General features: G+C 34.7%; 1 protein-coding gene across 1 annotated transcript in view; it reads left to right on the forward strand.

The window, feature by feature from the left end:
- The window catches only part of LOC131855173 (neuropeptides capa receptor-like), a 147,408-nt gene that overhangs the window by 117,336 nt on the left and 3,324 nt on the right, over nucleotides 1–26,748 (forward strand). The window contains exons 5-6 of the mRNA XM_059206419.1: nucleotides 21,022–21,134; nucleotides 23,594–23,777. Coding sequence (XP_059062402.1) covers nucleotides 21,022–21,134; nucleotides 23,594–23,777 — 297 coding nt within the window. The remainder of the gene's footprint in view (nucleotides 1–21,021; nucleotides 21,135–23,593; nucleotides 23,778–26,748) is intronic.

A 26,748-nucleotide genomic window follows, 5' to 3' on the forward strand; every position in this document is an offset into this window, starting at 1 on the left:
ACGTTATTAAAGTTCCATAGTCAAATTTGTTTTATGTAACATCATTACATAGTATAAAACAAGGTCGCTGTACATGTACACCCGTGCAAAGCCGGGGCGAGTAATTAATAAAATAATATTATATCAAATGTACAATACTGAAAGGAAGATTTGTTATATTGCGATATCAATACTTAGACTCGAATATTTCATTTTCAAAGTTAAACCAAGTACAAAACAACTGTTTGAGAAGTCACAACTTTGTTTTATAGTCACTAGATCGTTTTGGCCCAAAGAAAATACGATGGCCATTAGCTTTTTAGGAAAAAGTTACTCTTTATTCCGAGAGAGGGATTCTGTGTAATCTTTCATGAGATTTCCCTATTTTGCATGTTGGAGGTACCGCGGAATCTTATATATTCAGACGTAGTCAACAGTTTGGCGTCATGGATTGTAGATCGAAAGGAATGGTCATATAAAGAGGATATGATACTTACGGTACGCTTACCAACTTCTTAGTTTGCCTTATGGTTGACTGGTAGAAAACGCCCTTTATGTTACGTTTACATTCAGCCGCTTCCCCTGCCACTCGCGCTGCCGCTAATATTTCCAGGCGACAACACGCTGCCAGTCCTTTGACTCGCGCACGAAAAACCGACAATCGAGGGAGGGAAGTGTTTCCACTCGTGTTTACACTCTCGCGCTGCTCACTTCCCTGCCCACTCGGGCTGAGTGTAAATTGGGGATTAGGTGTTAAGTTTGCCATATGCACATTTACATATTATACTAGCTGTACACGTGACTTCGTCCGCGTGTAATTTAACTTTATTTTTCTAAAATAAAAGTAGCCTAAATTACTCCTTATTACATCCTTATTACATCATCACTAATAAAAGCTTACGTAACAATAACAAACTGATTTTACCTAAATGTCGTTTGGCTAAAGTTAGTAATTCGTTTTATGGCAATTGCGTAAGGTTTCACAATAAAATACCAGAGTCTGTTATAAATCTGCCAGAAAAAAGATTTAAATGTCAAATAAAACACTTCCTTTGCAAAAAAGCTTACTATAAAATTGAAGAATTCGTTAATGATAATAATGTTTTTGTTTTGAAAAATTTTAAATACATAGCACTGACAATATTAACTGATTACACTAATAATGAGTGCGTAGCGATTTCTGTTGATTGTCGCATGCCTCTTACTTGTTACACTGTAATTATTTATATAAAAAAAACATCTATCAAAAAGAGCAACACACAAGTTTCTTGCTCATTCTTCTTGTGATGAATCTGCATTCCGAATGAGTGGTAGAATCAAAATATGACTATTCAAAAGTGCTTGTAATGAGTTTATTTGAATAAAGATTATTTCTATTTCTATTTCTATCAACAACCTGCCAAAAAAAATCTGTCAAAATCGGTCCAGCCTTTTCAGAAATTAGCCGGAACAAACAGAAAGACGGGCAGACAGACAAAAATTGTAAAAAATATTATTTTGGTGTATGTACCGTATTTATATTCATATGCGTGTAGTAAAAAAACGGTTATTTCAATATTACAAACAGACACTCCAATTTTATTTATGTGTATAGATTTGTACATTAAAGTTTGAATAAATAAATAAATATGATAATCGATAAATAAAAGTAATCTATACTATATAATCATTATTACATAGTATAAAACAAAGTCGCTGTCGCTGTCTGTCCGTCCCAATGTATGCTTAAATCTTTAAAACTACGCAATGGATTTTGAAGCGGTTATTTAATGCATAGACTGATTTAAGAGGAAGGTTTATATATATATATATAATACGTATACACCCATGCGAAGCCGGGGCGAGTAGCTAGTAATATTATAAAGCTGAAGAGTTTGTTTGTTTAAATGCGCTAATTTCTGGAACTACTGGTACGAATTGAAAAATTATGTTTGTGTTGGGTAGTCCATTAGTCGAGGAAGGTTAAGCTATATAACATTACGCTACGATTATTAGAAGCGAAGTATCAGTGAAAAATGTCGCAAAAACGGGGAAAATTATTCATATTTGAGGGCTTCCATTGCGTGCGCTGCGTAAACGGTTCAAGTTACCCAAAAATATGTATGAACCTGTAGTTATGAAAAAACTTTGTTTTTGACAAACACGCGAACGAAGTCGCGGGCACAGCTAGTAACAAAATAAGAGTAAAAAAAGGAAATTGAGTATCTTGGACATTCTTATCAAATGAATTAATACAAAAACTTGTCGTTCATAAGAAGCTTAAATATTGATTTTTGATTTGAAATAGTTGGTTTGTTCCGGCTAATCTCTGAAATGGCTGGACCGATTCTGACGGGACTTTTATTGGCAGGTAGCTGATGTTAAGGAGTAACTTAGGCTACTTTTATTTTAGAAAAAATCTCTAATTCCGTTAAATTCCACGCGGACGAAGTCGCGAGTACAGCTATATATATATTATACGTACGCAGTTTCAAGTAATCAATCAGTTTTAAACAATACGTGTCGATAACAATTAGTAGGTGAGCGCTTTGAAAATATTTCAAACCTTAATAACAGAGGGTCCGCTTTGTCAGTATTTCACTTGAGAACTCATTAATTGCGAGCCTCGATTAAAACTTACGAGGTTTAATAACAGGGGTAAGGGTAAATGTTAGTAATGTGGACTGATGATCTCATTGCTAGCAAGGTACCATGTCAGGTTGACCTCCACGCGGTTCCCCCTGGAAACCATCGTGATAAATTGGTGAATTTGTCACGATGGGCTAACTGACCTGACCTCATGCTGATCTTATCTTATCGCCAGCGTAAACCGTTAGCGCAGGCGGGTGCACTATTCCATTTTTTTGTACTACGATAGTGGCAAACAAGCATACGACCAATCTGATGGTAAATGCTTACCATTACAAAGTAAGCAATGTAACACCAAACTTACCTTTGCTCAGGAACGTTCCGATGTGTAGTACAGTTTAGTGGCCACGCACTCTAGAGTGTATATTTTCATAAAAACAATTATATTGTAATAATTAAATCAATAATTGTCTTGTTATAAAACAGTCAAAATTATTGAGCGTCCTATTTTTTTTTTTAGGGCTTGGCACTTCTGTGAATTTGCCAATAGAGCTTCCTTTTTCGTCTAGTTCTTATTTTCAATTGATTTTTTTCTTCTATATTCGAAACTAGACAACTGATATAAATACAATTTTTTTTTGTATATGCACACATAATATACATAGAAAACACCCAGACCGATACAAACAATCATACTCATGAATACAAATCTTTGCACCGTACTAGAAATCGAACCCGCGACCATCGGAAGTAAAGCGTTGTGCTCAACCGCTAGACCACCGAGGCTATTAAATCAATACTCACAAACTTTCGCGTTTATATTATTAAGTAGCTGTTCCCGCGACTTTGTCCGTGTGGAATTTAACTTTATTTTTCTAAAATAAAAGATTAGTTTTAATAAAAGGAGTCTAAGTTACTCCTTATTTTGACGGGACTTTTCCCGTCATAATATATAATAATAAAATAGGGGATGAAAGTTTATATGAAACTTTGTCAATTTGAAACCGATCGGGCTGAGACTTTGCATGCATAAAACTACTATGACGTAGACATCCCCTAAGAAAGGATTTCGATAAATTCCACCCCTAAGGGGATAAATTAATGCGAGCGAAGCCGCGGGCAAAAGCTAGTATATATATAAACTTCTGTAAACATTTACATATGCCGTGTCAAGCAGTAATTAAATTAACACTAAATACCTGAACTTGTTGAAAAGGATAATAATTGTAAACTCATAGTATATGTTTTGTTGGTCGCTGAAAAATATATAAATAAATAAATAAATATATATATGAGAAGATAATAACAAACATCTGTACACAATAGGTGCTACAGACAGTCCCCTGTGCTGGGGCTGCTTTGTAGCCGAGGAAACGGCTGCTCACGTAATCCTGGAGTGCTTGCAGTGGCCACACAACGTAATCTATCCTCGGAATGGTGGTCGCTCCGTGAACCCTGCGAAGACACCAGGATATTTCTGCGCTTCTGGAAGGAGCTTGCTGGCTACTTTAGTAGCCTAGCTCTACACGGACAACGGCCCAAATGAGAGGCCAATTCCGGAAAATGGAGCCCAACCTACATTACATGAGAAGATATAGAAATAGAAATAATCTTTATTCAAATAAACTCATTACAAGCACTTTTGAATAGTCATATTTTGATTCTACCACTCATTCGGAATGCAGATTCATCACAAGAAGAATGAGCAAGAAACTTGTGTGTTGCTCTTTTTAATAGATGTTTTTTTTTATATAAATAATTACAGTATAACAAGTAAGAGGCATGCGATAATCAACATAGAAGTCGCTACGCACTCATTATTAATGTAATCAGATAATATTGTCAGTGCTATAGATTTAAAGTTTTTCTATAAAAACATTATTATCGTTAACGAATTCTTCAATTTTATAGTAAGCTTTTTTGAAAAGGAACTATAAAAATGGAAGATAAAAAATAGAAGAAAAAAAAATTGAGTGTACATTAAATAAAGTGATGCCTATGCTAATTAAATTATAATTTCCCCACCGTCCGTAAAACATAACAAGATGTAGGATTACTGAGCTTAAAACATCCTCCTCGTCGGTCTGTGTATATTTGTATATATATACACTTTCAAATTAGGGTATCTCCAAATTATTTTTACGTTGTATTCATTGTAAGATTTTATTCTGTCCCTTTGTTTAATTCGCCTGAATAAACATCTGTCTACTTAGTAATTACTGTAACCTTGATGGTTTAGCGGTTTTTTTTATGGATGATAATGGAATGGAGCACCCGCCTGCGCTAACGGTTTACGCTGGCGGGGCACCAGTGGAGGATGATAAGATGAGCATGAGGTCAGGTTAGCCCATCGGACAAATTCAAAAATTTATCCGTTTCATTAAGTCACCTTTGAGTTATATATATATCAGTTAAAATATATATATATGTTAAATATTATTTATATTTTAACTGTTATTTAATGAATACCGCTAAAAAAAATATATTAAATAAAGTAAAATAATATCTATATCAAAGAAAAAAGTTTAATAGTACTAGCTTCAAATGCGGAGTTTCCATACAAACTTTCACCCCCTAATTTTAAAATTGAACCTAGTGAATTTGTCAAAAATACATGCAAATATATATATTTAGATATAGAAAATTAATAATGGAAAATAATAACAGCATAAAAAATAATTGAATTGTATTCATAACCAGTTCATTTCAATTGAAGTAGCTAGAACAATAGTTAGATTTGGAAGTTCGGGATCATCATCATCATCATCATCTCAGCCTGGAAGACGGCGACTGCTGGACAAAGGCCTCCCCCAAAGATTTCCAAGAAGTTAGGGATAGTAGAAGTCAAGAAGAAGTTAATGATAAAAAATTATGACGTCAACGAGAGGCCGAATAGAAAATATTCAATAATATAAAATATATCAATAATATAAGATTGATTAATTTGTATATATATAAAATTGGCAAAGAAAAAATCATCTGTATATTTATATATTCATGTCTAACATTAAATGAAATTTAATGCAATGTAGATAGTAGAACCATTAATTCAAATTCAAATTCAAATTCAAATTCAAATTCAAATTCAAATTCCGCTTATGAACGTCAAATTTTTTAAATTCAATTTATTTTTTCACCCTACAGTCCAGTTCAAATTACATAGATCAAATTCAATTCAAAGAATTCTGGCAAATTCAATTCAATTGAATTTTCAAATTCAAATTTTTTTTTTTTCAAATTCAAATTCAGTATATTCATTCAAATTGTATATTTATACAGGTCAAATTCTCAAATTCAAATTCAAATTCAAACATTAAATGAAATTTAATGCAATGTAGATAGTAGAACCATTAATTCAAATTCAAATTCAAAATTCAAAAATCATTTATTCATGTAGGACATTTTAGCGGTTATGAACGTCAAATTTTAACATTATATATTTATTTTTTTCCCTACCTGTTCGGTATATAGATCCAATTACGAAGAACTGGCAAGAAAATCAATTGATTTTTTTTAAAACCAGTTTATTTACAATGTGTTTATATCTAACATTTAATGAAAATCCCGTGCATGAACAACTATTGCCATGCACGCTCGTCATTCAAGTAATTTGTTTAGTTCAGTTAGTAATAATAGGCTTTGCTCAGTAAATATGATTTAATTTATTTAAGGGTAATTACAATATATCCTTGGTATCTTATTGTAAATTTATATACCTATTCCCATAAAAGACCTATTAACTTTTACTAAACGATACTTATTAATAAAAATATGTATATACTGCATTTGTTTCTACTCGGTCCGTATAAAAACCTAAAAGGTTCCCATGTTTTTATATAATACTAGCTGTCCCGGCAAACGTTTTGCCATATAAATTAATAATGCTATAAAAAAATAAGGGTTGGTGGTAGAAGGGTGAAAATTTAGGGTTGTATGTATTTTTTAATGATACATAATAAAAAATATTTTGCCCAAAAAATAAAAGAACATATGTTAGGGGTGGACAACCCTTAGCACTTAGGGGTATGAAAAATAGATAGTAGCCGATTCTCAGACCTACTGAATATGCATATAAAATTTCATAAAAATAAGTCAAGTCGTTTCAGAGGAGTATGGTATCTAACTCTGTGACACGAGAATTTTATATATAAGACTAGCAGTCCCGGAAAACGTTGTTTTGCCTTAAAATAAAAAAAACATTTAGGGGTGGACTACCCCTAACATTTAGGGGGATGAAAAATAGATGTTGGCCGATTCTCAGACCTACTCAATACGCTCACAAAATTTCATGAGAATCGGTCAAGCCGTTTCGGAGGAGTATGGGAACGAAAACTGTGACACGAGAATTTTATATATAAGATATATATATTCCAAGGAAAATATTGTATTAGAAGTTCCCTCTTCACACTTTACAAGTGCAGTAAGGAGTTTAACGCGACGCCAGTGGTCAAAATAAAAGAAAGAGTTCGAGGAAAATACTGCAAATCTATTTTAAAAATTATTCATGAGTATGATTGCTTGTATCGGTCTGGGTGTTTTCTATGTATAATATGTATGTATTTACGAAAAGAAAAAAATATCTATGTAATTGTATCAGTTGTCTAGTTTTTTTTTTTATAACACAGGGGACAAACGAGCATGCGGCTCACCTGATGGTAAGTGATTGCCGCCGCCCATGAGCACCCGCAACACCAGGGGTATTGCAAGTACGTTGTCGGCCTTTTAAAAAGGAATAAGCTCTTTTCTTGAAGATTTCAATATCGTATCGGTTCGGAAATACCACTGGAAGGTGATTCCACAATGTGGTTGTGCGAGGCAAAAAGTTTCTAGAAAACCGTACTGTGGAAGACCGCCATTCATCCAGATGATCAGGATGGTATTTTAGTTTCTGGCGGGTGGTACGGTGGTGAAACTCAGCAGCTGGTAATCCGAACAATTCCTCAGAACACTCCCCGTGATATACCCGTCTAGGACCCATAACACAAGCTTTAGCTAGCTTAACTTGGTTCTAGATGGCGCTGTGTGAATTATCCTGAGATTATTATATATTAAGCTGCCAAGTCTCTCGTTACTTTACTTTGCTGGATGTTTCACTCTGTGGCAGTTAGTAAGCGACGGACTATTGCACATGTATCTAAGATGACAGCTTTCTGTAGTGGAATGTAGATTAGTTTATTTAATTTCAGATCGTCTATTGCTTTATGTAGTGTTTTAGGAATAGTTTCTGTAGATGATAATATTACTGGTATTATTTTAACTGTATTTTGGTGCCACATTTGCTTTATTTCTTCTTTATTATTATTACTTTTTTTTTCCAAATATTCTCATCTCTCCTCATAAAAAGAGGAGATGGCAACATACCCCCGGCAGAAGCACAGTCGGCCGGGGTTCAGGGTCCCAGGGAGAGAAACCGGCGTACAATGCGGGCAGAATCTAAGAGCACCGCTTTCTGCATCTTTCCCGGGAGTGAGCCGCCCCGGAATCCCAACCGTCTGAGATGTTGTTCCAGACTGGTTGGGATAAGACCGTTCACCGACATAACGATTGGAATGATTTCATTTAACTTATTATTATTATTAATTATAACTTTGTTCCAATCTTGTACGTGCGAGCAGATTTGAAATAGAAATGTTAGCGTAAATATAGATTTTTTCCCATATATACGTACAAAGTCATTTTATCTCAAAAGACAATGTGGACGGGGATCTAATATGGGAAGAAAGTGTATACAATCTTTTCACGACTAAACGGCTGAACCGATGTCTGAACGAAGTCTCTCTCTTCCTTTTATATATATATATATATTTTCCTTGTTTTGGTGCCACTGTAAACCAGCTGTATGTTCACCTAGGACATACATTAAAGCTGAGTGGAGCCATTCAGTGCTTAGATGGATGTTAAAAATGATTATTTTATGTTTATTTTTAATTATCTACACGGTAAATTAAGTTTAATTATATGTACATTTTATTTGCTCTTTTTTCGTTTGTTGTTTATATTGTATTTTTTACATTGCACTGAATAAAATATTTTTCTTTCTTTCATTCTTTCTTTCTGTCTTTCTTTCTTTCTAATTAAATTCGACGTCAAGACATATAAAGTGGATGAAACGGGAGTGTTATCTCTGTAATTTTAATTATGTCAGAGGATACATAATATATAATTTACATATGCGAAATTTTGAAAGCCGTTTTAATTATATTTAACGGCTGAACCGATTTTAGTGAAATTTTACGTCAACATAGATTACACTATATATTATACATAGTGTAATCTATCTTACATGTGTATTATATTAAATCTTCTGTGTATAAAATAAAACTGCATATGTGTTATATCATACTAGCTACTCGCTCCGGCGTCGCCCGGATGTACTATATGTATTTGTATTACATATATATAAACCTTCCTCTTGAATAACTCTATCTATTAAAAAACCGCCTCAAAATCTGTTGCGTAATTTTAAAGATTTAAACTTACATAGGAACGGACAGACAGCGACAGAGACTTTGTTTTATAATATGTAATGAAGAAACAGATTCATTTTGACATTTTATTATAATTAGTTAAGATATGAAGCATTTCCATGAGTTAATTTGATAAGATTGAATAAATTTCAATTGAATACATTAAAATAATTAAATGTCTTTCAAATAAATTCAATTTCATTCATTAATTAATCTTAATTACATTCAAAATTAGCTGTACCCGTGACTTCATCTGCGTGGATTTCATCTTTATTTTTCTAAAATAAAAGTAGCCTTAGTTACTCCTTATTATATTAGCTACCTGTTAATAAATGTTCCGTCAAAATCGGTCCAGCCGTTTCAGAGATTAGCCGGAACGAATAGACAGACAGATAGTCAGACAAGAATTGTAAAATATATTGTTTTGGTGTATGTACCGTATTTATATTCATATGCATGTAGTAAAAACGGTTATTTCATTATTACAAACAGACACTCCAATTTTATTTATATGTATAGATATATTGTTCCTGCATTTGTTGATATTGATAATTGATAATCTACGGGAAATAGAAAAGATACGTCCCGTAGCGCTTGATGTTACATACTGATAGTAATATATGTATAGATATACATATGCTACGTAAGTGATATAATCTAAATATATATAACTCAAAGGTGACTGACATAGTGATCTATCAACGCACAGCCAAAACCACTGGACGGATCGGGCTGAAATTTGGCATGCAGGTAGATGTTATGACGTAGGCATCCGCTAAGAAAGGATTTTGATTAATTCTACCTCCAAAGGGATAAAGTAGGGGATGAAAGTTTGTATGAAACTTTGTCAATTTTAAACCGATCGGGCTGAGACTTTGCATGCATAAAGCTACTATGACGTAGGCATCCCCTAAGAAAGGATTTTGATAAATTCCACACCTAAGGAGATAAATTAACGCGAGCGAAGCCGCGGGCAAAAGCTTGTTTATGTATATGATTATTATAGTACGGTGTTCCGTACAGATACGATATTCACTGATATACTCAGTTGGCTATGCTTCTTTCAAATAAAGTCTGAAGCTAGTAATTAAAGTTAATGAGATAATATCTCAGTTCATCCACTTTCATCATTCATCTTTCATTATTCATCAACGATTCCGGAACGGTTCATTTCTTCTTCGGTAATGATATTTATACATATAAATAAAATTGCAGTGTCTGTTTGTAATATTGAAATAACCGTTTTTTACTACATGCATATGAATATAAATACGGTACATACACCAAAATAACAGTTTTAACAATTTTTGTCTGTCTGTTCCGGCTAATCTTTGAAATGGCTGGTCCGATTTTGACGAAACTTTTATTGGCAGGTAGCTGATGTAATAAGGAGTAACTTAGGCTACTTTTATTTTAGAAAAATAAAGTTAATTCCACGCGGACGAAGTTGCGGGAACAGCTTGTTGTTAATAAGATTAATCCTTGATTCTGTTTTCAGCGGACCAATTTGGGAGATTAAGTTTTATAAATAGATTCGTTTGAGATTTTGTTATACTTGGTATGACAAACAAGGGGGTCGTCTTACCAGGGTAGGTATAAAGAGGCAACAATAATCAGTATGCAATGTACAGAAGAAATATTTTTATACCAATAACAGCTCAATGTCAGAGAGGTTAAAGAGTAATCGTCTATCGTGGTATGGGCATGTAATGCGTAGGAATGAAGATCATATCCTAAGGACGGTGTTACATATGAATGTGGATGGTTATAAGGGCAGAGGAAGACCGAAAAAGAGATGGATGGACTGTGTGAAAGATGATATGGTGAGAAAGGAAGTAAATAACGGAATGACTGCGAACAGAGATGAATGGAAGAGAAAGACATATTACGCCGACCCCAAATAAATGGGATAAGGAAGAAGCAGATGATGATGAACAGCTACTCGCCCCGGCTTCGCCCGGTACATGTATTAAACCTTCCTCTTGAATCACTCTATCTATTAAAAAACCGCTTCAAAATCCGTTGCGTAGTTTTAATGATTTAAGCATACGTAGGGACGGACAGACAGCGACAGCGACTTTGTTTTATACTATGTATAGCTATCGGCTTCGCACGGGTGTACATGTAATATATGTATAAACCTTCCGCCTCAAAATCAAATATGTCAAAGGTTTTTTGAAGTTTAGTTACGCAATAAATTTCTGAATGCACCCTGTTTAACAGGTATCAGCAGTTTGTATGGGAAAATAAAATTGTTGTTTTTACTATTATATATTGCTTTGACTTACGGAACAGAGACGTGGTCGCTAACTATGGGCCCCATCAATAAGCTCAGAGTCACTCAGAGGGCAATGGAGAGGGCTATGCTCGGAGTTACTCTGCGTGATCAAATCAAAAAAAATCAAATATGTCAAAGCCCGAAGTTTTTTGAAGTTGGCAATGGGCAGGGCACATAGCTCGTAAATGGCCGTTGGGGCAGTGAACGAGTGGCGACCACTGTTTAACAGCGTGGGAATCAGCAGTGGACCGACGATCTGGTCAAAATAAAATTGTTGGAATTATGGATGCGAGCAGCGCAGGACCGATCGTCATGGAGATCTTTGGGGGAGGCCTATGTCCAGCAGTGGACGTCTTCCGGGCTGCGATGATGATGATGATGATGATTGCTTTGCGACGCGTATTTTTTTATTGTATCTGTATCCATCATTACACAATTCTTTCAGTCACTCAATGATTGACATGAAGAAATACTTCTTTTGGGATAAGCCCGCCATTGTGTCATATTCATGTAGATCTATTAAAGATACTTATAATTTTACTAACATTATAAACTCGGCTGTTTGTGAGTATGGATGAATGTTTGTTACTCGTTCACGCAAAAACTAATGAACGGATTTTGATGAAACTTTACAGTAATATAGCTTATACATCAGAATAACACATAGGCTATACATTTCATGCGGGTGAAACCGAGTGCGCAGCTAGTATGTCATAATATAGATCTGTTTGAAATGTGGTCTGATCCAAAAAAAATGTTGTAATTACAAAGTCGAGACTTATTACAAAGTTGATTTTTAGTCGTCAAAAATTTGCTCCTATTATTAGTATAAGAGATGTGTCAAATCGAGTTAACTCGAGTTGCGAAAATTTCGAGTTAACTCGAGTTGAATTCTGCCAACTCGAGTTGGATGAATTCAACTGTTAAATAATTTTACTGAAAACATTATAAATTCTGTCATGAATTCTTCCAACTCGAGTTGGATGAATGTTTGAAACTGGTAAATGAATGAATCAAAAACAATGAAGCATGATTTTGATGAATTCTTCCAACTAGTTGGCAGAATGAATGAAACAGGTAAATGAATGAATCAAGTGAAAACAGAGCATATTCTGTATACATTTCAGTTGGCAGAATGAATGAAACAGGTAAATGATGAATCAAGTGGGCGCAGCATAGTATGTCATAATTTAGATCTGTTGGCAGAATGAATGAAACAGGTAAATGAATGAAAAAAAAATGATTCTGTGAATTCTTCCAAAGTCAGAATGAATGAAACTTAAATGAATGAATCAAAGTGAAACGTCGAGAGCAAAAATTCTTCCAACTCGATTGGCAGAATGAATGAAAGTAAATGAATGAATGTGAAACAGCGAAGCATGAGTCATGAATTCTTCCAACTCGAGTTGGCAGAATGAATGAAACAGGTAAATGAATGAATCGAATATTTCGTGTGAACTCGAGTTGGCAGAATGAATGAAACTGGTAAATGAATGAATCAAGTGAAACAGCGAGAGCATGATTCTGTCATGAATTCTTCCAACTCGAGTTGGCAGAATGAATGAAACTGGTAAATGAATGAATCAAGTGAAACAGCGAGAGCATGATTCTGTCATGAATTCTTCCAACTCGAGTTGGCAGAATGAATGAAACTGTAAATGAATGAATTTGAAACAGCGAGAGCATGATTTTGTCATACAATTCTTCACTCGAGTTGGCAGAAAATATTTCAATGAATGAATTTGAGGCATGTTCTGTCATAATTTTTTTTGGCATGAATTCGTCCGATGAATATGTGAAACAAGAGCATGATTTTGTCATAAATTCTTCCAACTCGAGTTGGCAGAATGAATGAAACAGGTAAATGAATGAATCAAGTGAAAAAGCGAGAGCATGATTCTGTCATGAATTCTTCCAACTAAAGAATGAAACGGTAAATGAATGAATCTTTAAAGGCTAGTCTGCACTCGAGTTGGCAGAAAAACATTAGATACGTACGTGTATGTAGTTATATTTATATATGTATAATTATTTATTCATATTATGTATTATAGTTTATAAGTATATTCGCATATGTATTTATATTTAATCATATTAAAGCATGATTCTGTCATTATTCTTATTTTTGGCAGAATGAATGAATTTAAATGAATAATTAATGCGAGAGCATGATTCTGTCATACATGAATCTGAAATTTTGATCATTTCACATCATACAATTTTCACTGGGAGACAAATATTTCAATATTGATTTGAGGTTGTTATACCTTTATTTTGTATTTGTGATTAAAGTTTAATAAAAATAAATATGTTCCATAAAAATAAAGTGCCATTTCTGCTGTTTATTCCAAATTCAAGTGGCTGCACCCAAAAATATATACGTGTTATATTTATATATGTATAATTATTTATTCATATTGTGTATTATAGTTTATAAGTATAAATGTATTTATATTTAATCATATTAAAGTATCTTCTTTTTATTTTTTTTGATTTCAATTTCAGAAAGATATACATGAATCTCTGTTTGCCCAATGATTGACTGGGAGAAAAATAGGTTAAGTAACCATGAAAACTTTGTGCATTATTAAATAAATAAATATGTTCGAAAAAATAAAAAAACTGTTTATTCCAAATTCAAGTGGCTAATATATTTTTAAGTATAAAAGATTTGTAATTACTGTTGATTCATAGATATTTTGACCTCAAGGTAATACGTAACCTATGAAAACTGTTGCTATTAAAAGAAATAAAATTAAAACTCCAATAATTCAAGTATATTTTAAATTAAATGATTTAATATACGTCAACTCGTAACTGAGTTGACTCGAGTCATGTTTATCACGAGTTAGCACGTCTCAGATTAGTAAGGATTACTCATTGAATAAATTAATGTTCCTAATGGATTGTTCTTCTTTTGGGACGACAGATTTAAACATAAGCTGTTATCGTCGGGTAAGTGCTGGGAGATGGCATAACATCCTCGGTCTAGCGGTTTTGTGACACCGCTTTACTTCTGATGGCCGCGGGTTCGATTCCTCACAGGCTACAGATTTCTGTATCATGAGTATGATTGTTTGTATTAGTCTGGGTGTTTTCTATGTATATTATGTATACATTTATAAAAAAATATATTTAATTATTTATATCAGTTGTCTAGTACCCATAACACAAGGTGTGCTCTAGGGTTATTTATTTATTTATTACAGTTCTCATAGACGACATTGACCCCTACGATCAATCCGCCGTCATTTACAAAAAAAATATCTAGCTGAGGTTCGAACCCCTACTTTAAAGACGTATCCGTTAAGACAACACACAAGTTTCCTTTGGTTTATTCTTCTTTTGATATATACAGCTTATCCGACAATCGTTTTGCAGGGTAGATTCGCACAAAAAATTTGTGACTATTCAAAAGTGCTTGTAATCCGACAAATTACAGTTTATCTATGTTATATAAATGATTTTCAAATATTCTTATTCTATTTATTTATTTATTTGCATGCTCTTGTACAGTATAATACCAATGCAACACAAGGTGTGCTCTAGGGTAATATTTATTTATTTATACTAAAAGATTCGTTATGAATTAGGTGGTCTAAAATATCACATGTTTCTTGAATTGTCAATCTTTAGCGTCTGAACGATCGTAATTCAACTATCTTCATACATGGAGTCGAAATTTATATATAATAGCGTGAGTATAACAGTGGTGACATATACAAGAATAGTTCAAACTTGTTCAATCATGCATTAGCGACGATTGTCAAAAAAAGATTCAATAATAAATAATAGACCATGTCGGATTACAAGGGGGGCCGGATAAGACTGGGGCTGGATTAACGCGGGTCTACTGTATTTTGACATTAATTCAAAATATTCTTAATTCATTGCTTTCCATCTTTCTAACTTCAAGATTTGGGCAAAGTAATACGTTACGAGCGTACCTGGATTCTGCTGTGGCGGCTGCTACAGGAACTGATTAATTGATCACCACACAACACGATGGGAGAATTATGTGTAGTACGAATTTGTGTGTAGTAGTGTATATACCTTGATAATTTGATAGTTTATATTAAAGTCTTAGTGATTCAATTATATAAATGTATGGGCAAGTGACGTTTCTCAGACACGAGCGGGAACGAACAGAAATCGCCATCTTTTTTCCCAGCAGCGGCGCGGGTGTACTCGGCTCCTTTCGGCCTTAGATCGTGAAGTATGTCTGTCCTTGTCTATTATACGAGATGCGATTTTAAACTAATTGTAATTTTTGTCCCTACCGTCCAGTTCAGTATATAAATCCAATTGAGAAGAACTGGCAAGAAACTCAATTGATTTACTTTTTTTTATTTTTATTTTATTTTATTTATTTATTTAATTCAGGCTACATGGCCCATATTATAAATACCTTATAGACTAACATACATAAGAAATAATAATAAAATATGTAAAATAAAATTGTCTCTATGGTCACGGCACTGACGACGGCAATCTGCCACGGTAGCGCCGATAGACCACCTCCTTCGGCCAGTAGTCCTCCTTCATGAAGGTGGGCAGCATATTGGTGGGGACCAGGGCCACGAACGCTTTGAAGCTCGCGTTGTGGCTCGATTCCAACTGCGTCACCCTCAATGTCAGGTTGCTTTTAGTCCGGATGTAGTCAACAATGTCCTGTTCCTTGGTAGCGTAGTGTAGGCGGGATAGGTACATTGCCAAGAACAAGAAGCAATTATTATTATTAATTTAAATGTAGCAATTGTTAAATGCAGATTTAGTTACTGTCAGCCGCACCATGTTACAGCGTACACAGTATAATTTCCCCAATTCACATAAAAAAAATGTGTGATTTCCCCAGTTTCCCAAATCCAAACATTGTTGGCATTGATACATTAATAATCCTATCGAATCGCGCGTAGGATGTTCCCGTGGGATATTTACTATTCGCCAATAGACCGTCGTCACAAATTGAGTTATCACAACAAATATATCAAAACAGACTTGCAGACAATTCGACCTCGATGCTCTAGGTCAGTGATTCTCAAAGTGGTCTATATCGACCCCCAGTTGTCTATGACAAACTGCAAGGGATCTGCGACAACTATCATCTTGTTGTTTTAACTTCATGTTTTTAACACTAAACTTTAGTACAGTTAGAAATTTACAAAAATCAATACCAGGTAAGAATGGGGGGTCTACCCAAAACCGAAAAATAAGGGGTTTACGACACAGAAAAGTTTGGGAACCTCTGTACTATGCGATACCAAGGTTGAGAACCTAAAAACGTCTACGACACAAAAAAGTTACACCTCTGCTCTAGGTAATAGTCGATTACTTGAATGACGAGCGTGCATGGCAATAGTTGTTCCTGCACGGGATTTTCATTTAATGTCAGACATAGACACCTATATAAATATACATTGTAAATAAACTGGCTTATAAAATAATAAATTAGTTGAGTTTCTTGTCAGTTCTTCTCAATTGAATATGTATACTGAATTAGACTGTATGCAAAAAGATATTAATTAAAACTTGACGTTCATAAGCGAAATAATTTTTGATTTTATATGATTAGCGGTTTAGCCCTCCGCCTCATTTACAATGGTCGCGGGTTCGATTCCTTGATTTGCAGACCATGAATAGATAGATAATAATTTTACAGACACAAACAAATTCCTGAGGTATAGTAAAAATAAATGTTCCAATAAAAGAAATGGAGGTGACTAGGGAATTAGTGATTAGGGAAACAACTCCTACAGATCTGCAGAGTTGATATTCTGCTGGCTTCTTTATAACTATTAAGGATGTTTGTTTGTTGATCTCGTTGTAAAGTCCCCAAGTATCGTTTAGAAAAAGTCAATAGGTCTTTTATGGGAATAGGTATAAAATTTTACAATAAGATACCAAAGGATATATTGGAATTATCCTTAAATAAATTCAAAACATTTGTTAAATCATTTACTGAGCAAGGCCTATTACTCACTAAACGATTACTTGAATGACGAGCGTGCATGGCAATAGTTTTCATGTTCGGGATTTTCATTTAATGTTAGACATAGACACCTATATAAATACCTATGCATTGTAAATAAACTGGATTTAAAAAAATAAGTAATTCAATTGAGTTTCTTGCCAGTTCTTCTCAATTGGATCTATATATCGAACTGGACGGTAGGGAAAAAAATTCTAATGTAAAAACTTGACGTTCATAAGCGGCTAAAATGTCCTACATGAATAAACTATTTTTGAATTTGAATTTGAATTTGAAGTGTTCTCTAATCCATAGCTGATAATATTTATGTTTATTATATATGAATCCCTTAGGTATGCATTGTTTTTTGCTTATATTTTGTTTATCATTTATTATATTTGCACTGTCAACAATTATCTCTGCACCACCTATGGTTGCCTGGTAGATTACATGGTGTAAGTCCGCCAAATGCTTATTACATTTTGTATTGTATATATGGAAGTTAAATAAATTAAAAAATGGGATGATAATAATAATAATATCTCAGGACAATTCACACAACGCCATCTAGTCCCAAGCTAAGCAGAGCTTGTGTTATGGGTACTACACAACTGATATAAATACATACATTTTTTTGTAAATACATACATATTATGCATAGAAAACACCCAGAGCGATACACACAATCATACTCATGAATACAAATGTTTGTACCGTGCGAGGAATTGAACCCACGACCATTGTATATAGGGCAGTGTACTAAACTGCTAATCAAAAGAAATCAAAAATTATTTATTGATATAGAACATTTTAACCGCTTATGAACGTCAAGTTTTCAGTATTAATATATTGTGTGCCACTTGACCACCGAGGCTGTAATGGATTGTTACCAATATTTTAATACTATCTCTTTAATATCTCTACAACATATCTAAAATCCTTTTTTTGTTTAGCAACCTATATATAGTTATGAAAGAACGAGACACGAGAATTGGTGTCTCTGTCATTCCTTTTTTATTTCCCTACAGGGGCAGATCTACTGCTATTATTTGCTAACTCACGGTTAGACCGTACTTAGCTTCGATTAAATCTGTTATGCATCCCATGACAGTTCTAGAAAAAGATATTGTATTCATAAATCTACCGATTGTCCTTGAGTATAAGGTCGATTATACAATGCTCACTGATAACGTGTTCAGAATGCCAAATAATCTGTGTTTTTATATATATAAAAAGGCGCTAAACCACGAATGACTGAAGGAAGGACTGGCGGCGCGGTTTTCCTCTATCTTCTGGGTTTTTTTTATACAACTATGGTGACAAACATACAGTCCATCTCATGGTAAATGGTACGTGACAGCCCTGGTGTTTCAGGCGTCCATAGGTTACTATAAACGCCTGAAACACTAGGGGTATCACGTGCGCGTTGCCGACCCTTTAGGCACCTTAATATCTTGAAAATCCCCATGCTGTAGTCTCGTGAGAAGGCAGGTATTTAATACCACAATGTAAGTGTACGCGGGAGGAAGCTCCTCTGAAACCGCACTGTTCGAGACCACTTAGGTTCTAGGTGCCCCGCAGATTCCAGTCATACCCGACGTTCCACAGGACCGGACCCAGAACCGATCCCTGTGGAACACCGCGTTGCATCTCCCTCTCAATCACCGCGCCGTTCCGCCCGATACACATCACTTTCCTGTCTTGGAAGTAGGCCCCGATCACCTCCCGAAGGTAGGGAGGCACTTGGTGAAATTTGAGTGCCTCCCTAACAGACTCAAAGGGAAGGGTGTTGAAAGCATTTTTGATGTCGAGAGACACCGCCAACAACACCCCTCCCCGGGAGACTACTTCATCCGAGAGGGCACGAACCTGAGCGATCGCATCGATCGTGGATCGGCCCTCCCGGAACCCGAATTGATTCGGAGATAGGTCGGGACCCACCCGGACCAGGTGCTTGACGAGGCGGCGTACTATGATCCTCTCGAATAGTTTGCCGACCTCGTCAAGAAGGACTATCGGGCGGAACGCCGAGGGGGATATGGAATCCGCAGGGCGCCCCTCCTTGCGGAGCAGGACTACTCTGAAGACTTCCACTTCTTGGGAAATCGCCCCGACTCCATGCACTCATTGAAGAGGCTTAGGAGTCGGTCCCCAAGGGCACCAAGGGCCAAAGACCGAGTCGTAGACCCCTAGCCATATTTTTCGATTTTGGGTATACCAATTCTTATCTGGTATTCATTATTTGTAAATTTCTAACTGTAGTAAAGTTTAGTATTAAAAACATAAAGTAAAAACAACAAGATGACCGCTGTCATAGACCCCTGGGGGTCGATACAGACCACTTTGGGAATCACTGGCATAGTACATCTAAAATTTATTACATGCCTGTTCGGTACTTAGTTTCAGTTCTTTTTTTTCTACGAAACGTTACCCTCTATTTGTAAAGAAAATATCCCTCTACGTCTGAATATATTTAAATCCCAATGATCCGTCCGTCCGTCGCCTTCCCTTATCATAGACAACAAAGAAAAAGAAAATAAATAAATATAGTTGTTGCGGGTGAGTGATACCACAGATAACATAATATTACATAGTGATACTATGTTGTTGGTCGAGACGATGTATATTACGGATGATAAGAAACTGACAATATGTACATAGAAATATTGATCTTATATACTAAATAACAATAGGAAAATGTAAGACATTATTAAATCAGTTTATTATTTTGACACAGCAGTGCTAATAGTCACACAACGTTTCTATCCGATACTTATATATGTAATATTATGTTATCTGTGGTCATAGTTATAGAAATATATGTATTAATATATGATATATATTTTGATGATATCTCAGATGGTAGATGATGATGGCTTCAGTAGATTACGGGGTGAATAAATGATAAATTTCGCTTGATAGTCTTTTAATGGCAAATATACTATTTATTACAAATTTGGTGGATGAACAAAATGTATATATGTGGATTGATATTTTAATATACGTTGCGTATATATATATAAATATATGCTTGGTACGCGACAATATATGTATTAATAAATGTATGATATATTTAAATTAACATAGCTATTTCTCAGCATATATTTTGCAAATGTTTGTATTTATAACTAGCTGTACACGCGACTTCTATCGCGTGGAAATTCACTTTATTTTTCTAAAAGAAAAGTAGCCTAAGTTACTCCTCATTACATCTGCTACCTGTCAAAAAAAGTCCCGTCAAAGTCGGTCCAGCCATTTCAGAGATTAGCCGGAACAAACAGACAGACAGACAAAATTGTAAAAAATGATATTTTGGTGTATGTACCGTATCTATATTCATATGCATGTAGTAAAAAACGGTTATTTCAATATTACAAACAGACACTCCAATTCTATTTATATGTATAGATTATAGAATTGCAGGTATTGCGTGGGTCAGATAGTTAATAGGTATATAAAACTGTTATCTACATTACGGTACTGGCAATGTCTCTTCCGATTGATCCTCCTGTCCAATTTACTGGGGATCAAAATTACGACGGCCTAAGCCCAAGTTCGAACCCCTAACGGTGCCCTCAGACTAAAGTCGTATCCGTCAGGCGGGAGTTGACCTTCAGCCGCTCCATAAGTCCTTCCTTGGCTTGGAGTGCCATCTGCACTCGTCCTCTATCGTCCGGTGCAGCTGTAAAGGTCAGCTGCGGCCAACAGCATTAGAGAGGTCCAAAAAAATCTGACGATATTCAGTGTATGAATTGTTTCAGATCTACACATACCAACAAACCTGGCAGTCCAGGGACCCTGAACGGCGTCAACGGCAGCGTCCACGGGGAGGCAAGACAGGCGCAGTCCAGGAAGGCCATCATCAGGATGCTTGGTGAGTATGATGAAATAATAATCTTATATATAAAACTAGCCCGCCCGACTTCGCACGGGTTTAATGATGATACCAAATATACATAATTACCTAAATTTATCAGTGTTTCTATACGATATTATGCATGTAATATAGATATAAAGCTTCTTTAATCACTCTAACTATTTAAAAAAATTGCTTCTAAATTCATTGTGTAGTTTTAAAGATTTAAGCATACATACACGGACAGACAACGACAGCGACTTTATTTTATACTATGTAAAGATTCTCGTGTCATAATGTTAGTGACCATACTCTTCTTTGTAACGTGTTTTCTCTTAGAAATTTTATATGCATTTTTCATACCCCTGACCAGCCCTAATAATTTTTGTTTTTTTTTGTCCGTTTTTTATACCTAATGTGGCATTAAAATATACATACAACCCTAAATATTCACCCTTCTATGACAGACTCCTTTTTTTAATAGCGGTAGCAGCCAAGAAAATCTAATATTTGTAATGCGTCCATGTGAAGCCGGGACGGATCGCTAGTCGCTATCGATTTATAAAACGGCGGAGTAGCCAACCTACTTTAAATGGCAACACTAAATCTGACACTCCAAGAATAGTGATGGGCCTGTAATGGAATTATGGTCTTGTGTGGACACAGCTATGATAAATTACATTGTATTGAAGAATTAACTGGCAACACCATTACTTACTATGATTAATGATTAATTCTTTACAAATAGAACATAACTTCACAATAACAATTAATTTTCTTGCTATAGACCATTCAGAAATAGGTCATGTATTTTTTTCTCATATTTTTCCACAATTTGTATTTGTGTGATTTATAATTTGTAAAGTAATTGTAAAAAATTTAGGATGTTGAGGTGGGCTCATAAAGTCGTCTGCGTAAAAATTGCTTGGCGATCCAAAAATCTTGGCGATTCTAAATTCTTTAAAAAATCACCTGCCTTATACTGAATTTATTAAAACAGGTGTTTTTATAATAGAAATAGTAATTTCTCAGGACAATTCACACATCTATTCCCAAGCTAAGTAGAGCTTGCGTTATGGGTACTAGACAACTGATATAAGTACATAATATATTTTTTAAAATAAATCCATATTATACATTATGCATACATAATACACAGACCGATACAAACAATCATACTCTTGTATAAATGTTTCTACCGTGCGAAGAATCGATCCCACGACCATGGGAAGTAAAGCGGTAAAGTTATGTTACCACTCTACTTCCCACAGTTATATTAGTATTAATGACAGTTGGTAATCAGTTAACCTCTTACTTAACTGATAAAGTTAACAATAATCTAGCAAACTCCACCACGCTACAAATTAACTTAAACTTGATAAAACTTAAATTTATTGATTAACATTGGGCACAACAAATACTAGTAACAACATTAATTGGGACCGACTCGTGTTTAGATAAGACGTTTGAAAGTTACTGGAACTCATCTGTAGCAGTAATCTAAATATACTATATATATATGTATATACTCAAAGGTGTCTGACTGACATAGTGATCTATCAACGCACAGCTCAAACCACTGGACGGATCGGGCTGAAATTTGGCATGCAGGTTGATGTTATGACGTAGGCATCCGCTAAGAAAGGATTTTGATTAATTCTACCCCCAAGGGGATAAAATAGGGGTTGAAAGTTTGTATGAAACTTTGTCAATTTTAAACCGATCGGGCTGAGACTTTGCATGCATAAAGCTACTATGACGTAGGCATCGCCTAAGAAAGAATTTTAATAAATTCCACCCCTAAGCTGATAAATTAACAAAATTTCATGAGAATCGGCCGTTTCGGAGGAGTATGGGAACGAAAACTGTGACACGAGAATTTTATATATGAGATATACAAAACTTATACAGGTATGAACAACTGAACAAGCCAGCCTGCCAGCTTATGGCAAGGCCAGAAAGGCAGGTGTCAAAAGTGACTAGAGAATATATACTTGATTATGAGAAGTAGAATGTAGTGCTGAATTTCTTCTGTTCATCGATCTGCTTTTTTGTACTATAGCAGTTCTGTCGATCCTGAAAGGATAATCACGGAAGCTGACTTGTTAGCTTTTACAGTGCTTAACGAGCAAGGAAGTGATCGAATTTAACAAGCGACCGTTAAAAGTGTAACGAAAAGCCTAAAGTCATCAAACCCAAACCAAGGTAGCTTGTATTAAATGACTGATAAAAATACTTAAACATTTTTCTCTATTGTAAATTGACTCTTAATATATATAGAAAAATATACATATCATGTATGTATTATAAAAAAAACTGTATGTAAGTATTTATATCAGTTGTCTAGTACAAAACACTAGGTCTGCTTAGCTTGGGACTTGATGACGCTGTGTGAATTGTCTAGGTTTATTATTATTACATTATAAGTATTAATGTTATGATATGTATTTATAAGTATGCGTTTATTTCCGGTATAGCGGCTGTGGTTGTGGCGTTCTTCGTGTGCTGGGCTCCGTTCCACTTCCAGCGGCTGTTCTTCATCTACGGCATCGGCTCCAACCACTACAACACCATCAACAAGCACCTGTTCAGCATCGCTGGCGCATTCTACTACGTGTCCGCCACTGTTAACCCTATTTTGTACAATGTGATGAGTCACAGGTTAGTAATGATGATTATGATGGTGATGAGGGTGGTGATGATGATGATGGTGGTGGTGGTGGTGGTGGTGATGATGGTGGTGACGATGGTGATGGTGATGATGATGATAATGTTAACCATGGACAATTCAAGTCACGCCTTCTAATCCCAAGCTTAGCAAAGTTTGTGTTATGGATACTAAGTAACTGAGAATGGCTCAGTTTTCAGACACATGTAAAGAATATTTCAATATATATAACTATAATACACAGACAAAATAAAGAACAGTGCAGAGATCGAACTCTTTACCATCAGGAACAAAGTCAACGCTAAACAACGAATCCATTAATGTTTTATTTTAAGGATTGTGATAATGATACTATACATAAATATATTCAAAATAAAGTTGAATAAAGGGGTTTTTCAATGAATATTAATTATTCTCTATTAGAAATTCACCGAGTTACTTTCAAATGTAGATTGGTGAATGCGGGTAAATAAACAAAGTGGCAACAATACTTGTAATTATTTAGATCTCTCTGACACGTTTCTCTTATCCACGCTGTGTTAATGTTATGTATTTTTAATGAAAGCTTTAAACCTGTTGTTATTATATACTAGAAGCATATCCTGACTTCTCTCACAGTTATTGATATTGAATGTTTGAGTTCAGTAAAATTTTAAATTAAACGTGATGTGCCTTTTTTGGCGTAGTATATAAAAATAAGTCCGCAAAAACGTGAATAATAAATACAGATGATAGTTCATTCGTCATACTCGTGAACGAGTACTGCTTGTCGGAACTGGTCTGCTCTTATCACTCATCATCTGCTTCTTCCTTATCGCATTTATTTGGGGTCGGCGTAATATGTTTTTCGCTTCCATTCATCCCTGTTCGCAGTCATCGTGTTATTTACTTCCTTTCTTACCATATCATCTTTCACACAGTCCATCCACCACTTTTTCGGCCTTCCTCTGCCCTTATAACCATCCACATTCATTTGTAACATCTTTCTTAAAATATTATCCTCGTTCCTACGCATTACATGTCCATACCATGATAGACGATTACTCTTCAACCTCTCTGACACCGGTGCCACTTTCATACTTCCTCTAATGTATTCATTCTTTATCTTATCCATTCTTGTCACACCACACATTCACCTCAACATTCTCATTATCACTACGACTGATTTAATCTTATTGTGTTTTTATATTTGAGCCTATGAATTAGTGCTGGTTGGTAGTTTGTATTCACACGTTTCGACTTGTAAAATGAACTTACAAGGATTGTTTAAAAGAGCAACATACAAGTTTCTTGCTTATTCTTCTTGTGATAAGACAGCTTTCCGCATAAGCGGTAGATTTAAAAAAAGTGTTGACTATTCAAAAGTGGTTAAATTAAGTTCATTTGAATAAATCATTTTCTATTCTATTCTATTCTATTCTTTCCTGGTCTGTTTGTAATATAAAAATAACCTTTTTTTTACTACATGCATATGAATATAAATACGGTACATAATAAAACAATAAAATAATATTTATTACAATTTTTGTCTGTCTGTCTGTCGGTCTGTTTATTTCGGCTAATCTCTGAAATGGCTGGACCGATTTTGACAGAACTTTTTTTGGCAGGTTTGTTGTTTGGCTGATGTAATAAGGAGTAACTTAGGCTACTTTTATTTTAGAAAAATAAAGTAAAATTCCACGCGGACAAAGTCGCGGGAATAGCTAGTTACTAATATATACTCGCGAGTAAAAGTATGGAATCACTTACTTGGAATTGATTCCGCGCGATCTTGAGTACTTAATAACTATTTAAGAATAATAAAAATGGTACCATTTGAAAGGTCAAACTGTTAACTTTAAATTGCTATCAAATTCATTTTAAATCACAGCAGTATTTAAGGAGCTATCCCGGATTATGTGAAGAAATAACGAAAAAGTCATTCTATTAAATTAAATCCCAAAGCCATATATTTGATATAATTGGATATATGGATGTCATCCATCCATTCATAACCACAAAGTTTCTCGTTTAGAATATGTTTGAGAATAGGTGGAAGTTTAGTCGTAGAGAGAGCTAATGAGATTTTAGTAAATTTTCTAATTATAATCATACTAGCTTTTGCCCGCGGCTTCGCTCGCGTTAATTTATCCCCTTAGGGGTGGAATTTATGAAAATCCTTTTTTAGGGGATGCCTACGTCATAGTAGCTTTATCCATGCAAAGTCTCAGCCCGATCGGTTTAAAATTGACAAAGTTTCATACAAACTTTCATCCCCTTGTGGGTAGAATTGATCAAAATCTTTTCTTAGAGGATGCCTACGTAACATCTACCTGCATGCCAAATTTCAGCCCGATCCGTCCAGAGGTTTGGTCTGTGCGTTGATAGATCCCTATGTCAGTCACCTTTGAGTTATATATATTTAGATATACAAATGTTCGTATTGTACATGGTCCGAAATCCGAACCATTTGAATGTAAGGCAATATATCAAATCGCAAAAATCAAATCAAATAAACGATATATCTATCTATCTATCTATATAAACCAGAGCCATTTCGGAAGCAATGAAAATAAAATGTAGATATTTCTTTTATAATTTCATGTACAATTGTGCGGTTTCATATCAATTCAGTAGCAATTTTAATATAAAACCAAAAAGGAAAATAAGAGGAACAATAAATAAGGACGTATTAAATATTCTGTAATATCAAATATCAAATAAATAAAATTGTTCTCTTTTGCAACCGTACACGAATACAAATTTCATAGCCTGACATTGTGCTCGCAATATGTTTTGTAAATGTATTTACATTTATGTATCTAAATATATATAACTCAAAAGACTGATATAGTGATCTATCAACGCACAGCCCAAACCACTGGACGGATCGGGCTGAAATTTGGCATGCAGGTAGATGTTATGACATAGGCATCGACTAAGAAATGATTTTGAATAATTCTAGCCAATAAAAATTCTAGCTAA

The sequence above is a fragment of the Achroia grisella genome, unplaced genomic scaffold, assembly GCF_030625045.1.
Source record: "Achroia grisella isolate CSIRO2021 unplaced genomic scaffold, CSIRO_AGI_Agris_v1 utg1314, whole genome shotgun sequence".
NCBI lineage: Eukaryota > Metazoa > Arthropoda > Insecta > Lepidoptera > Pyralidae > Achroia > Achroia grisella.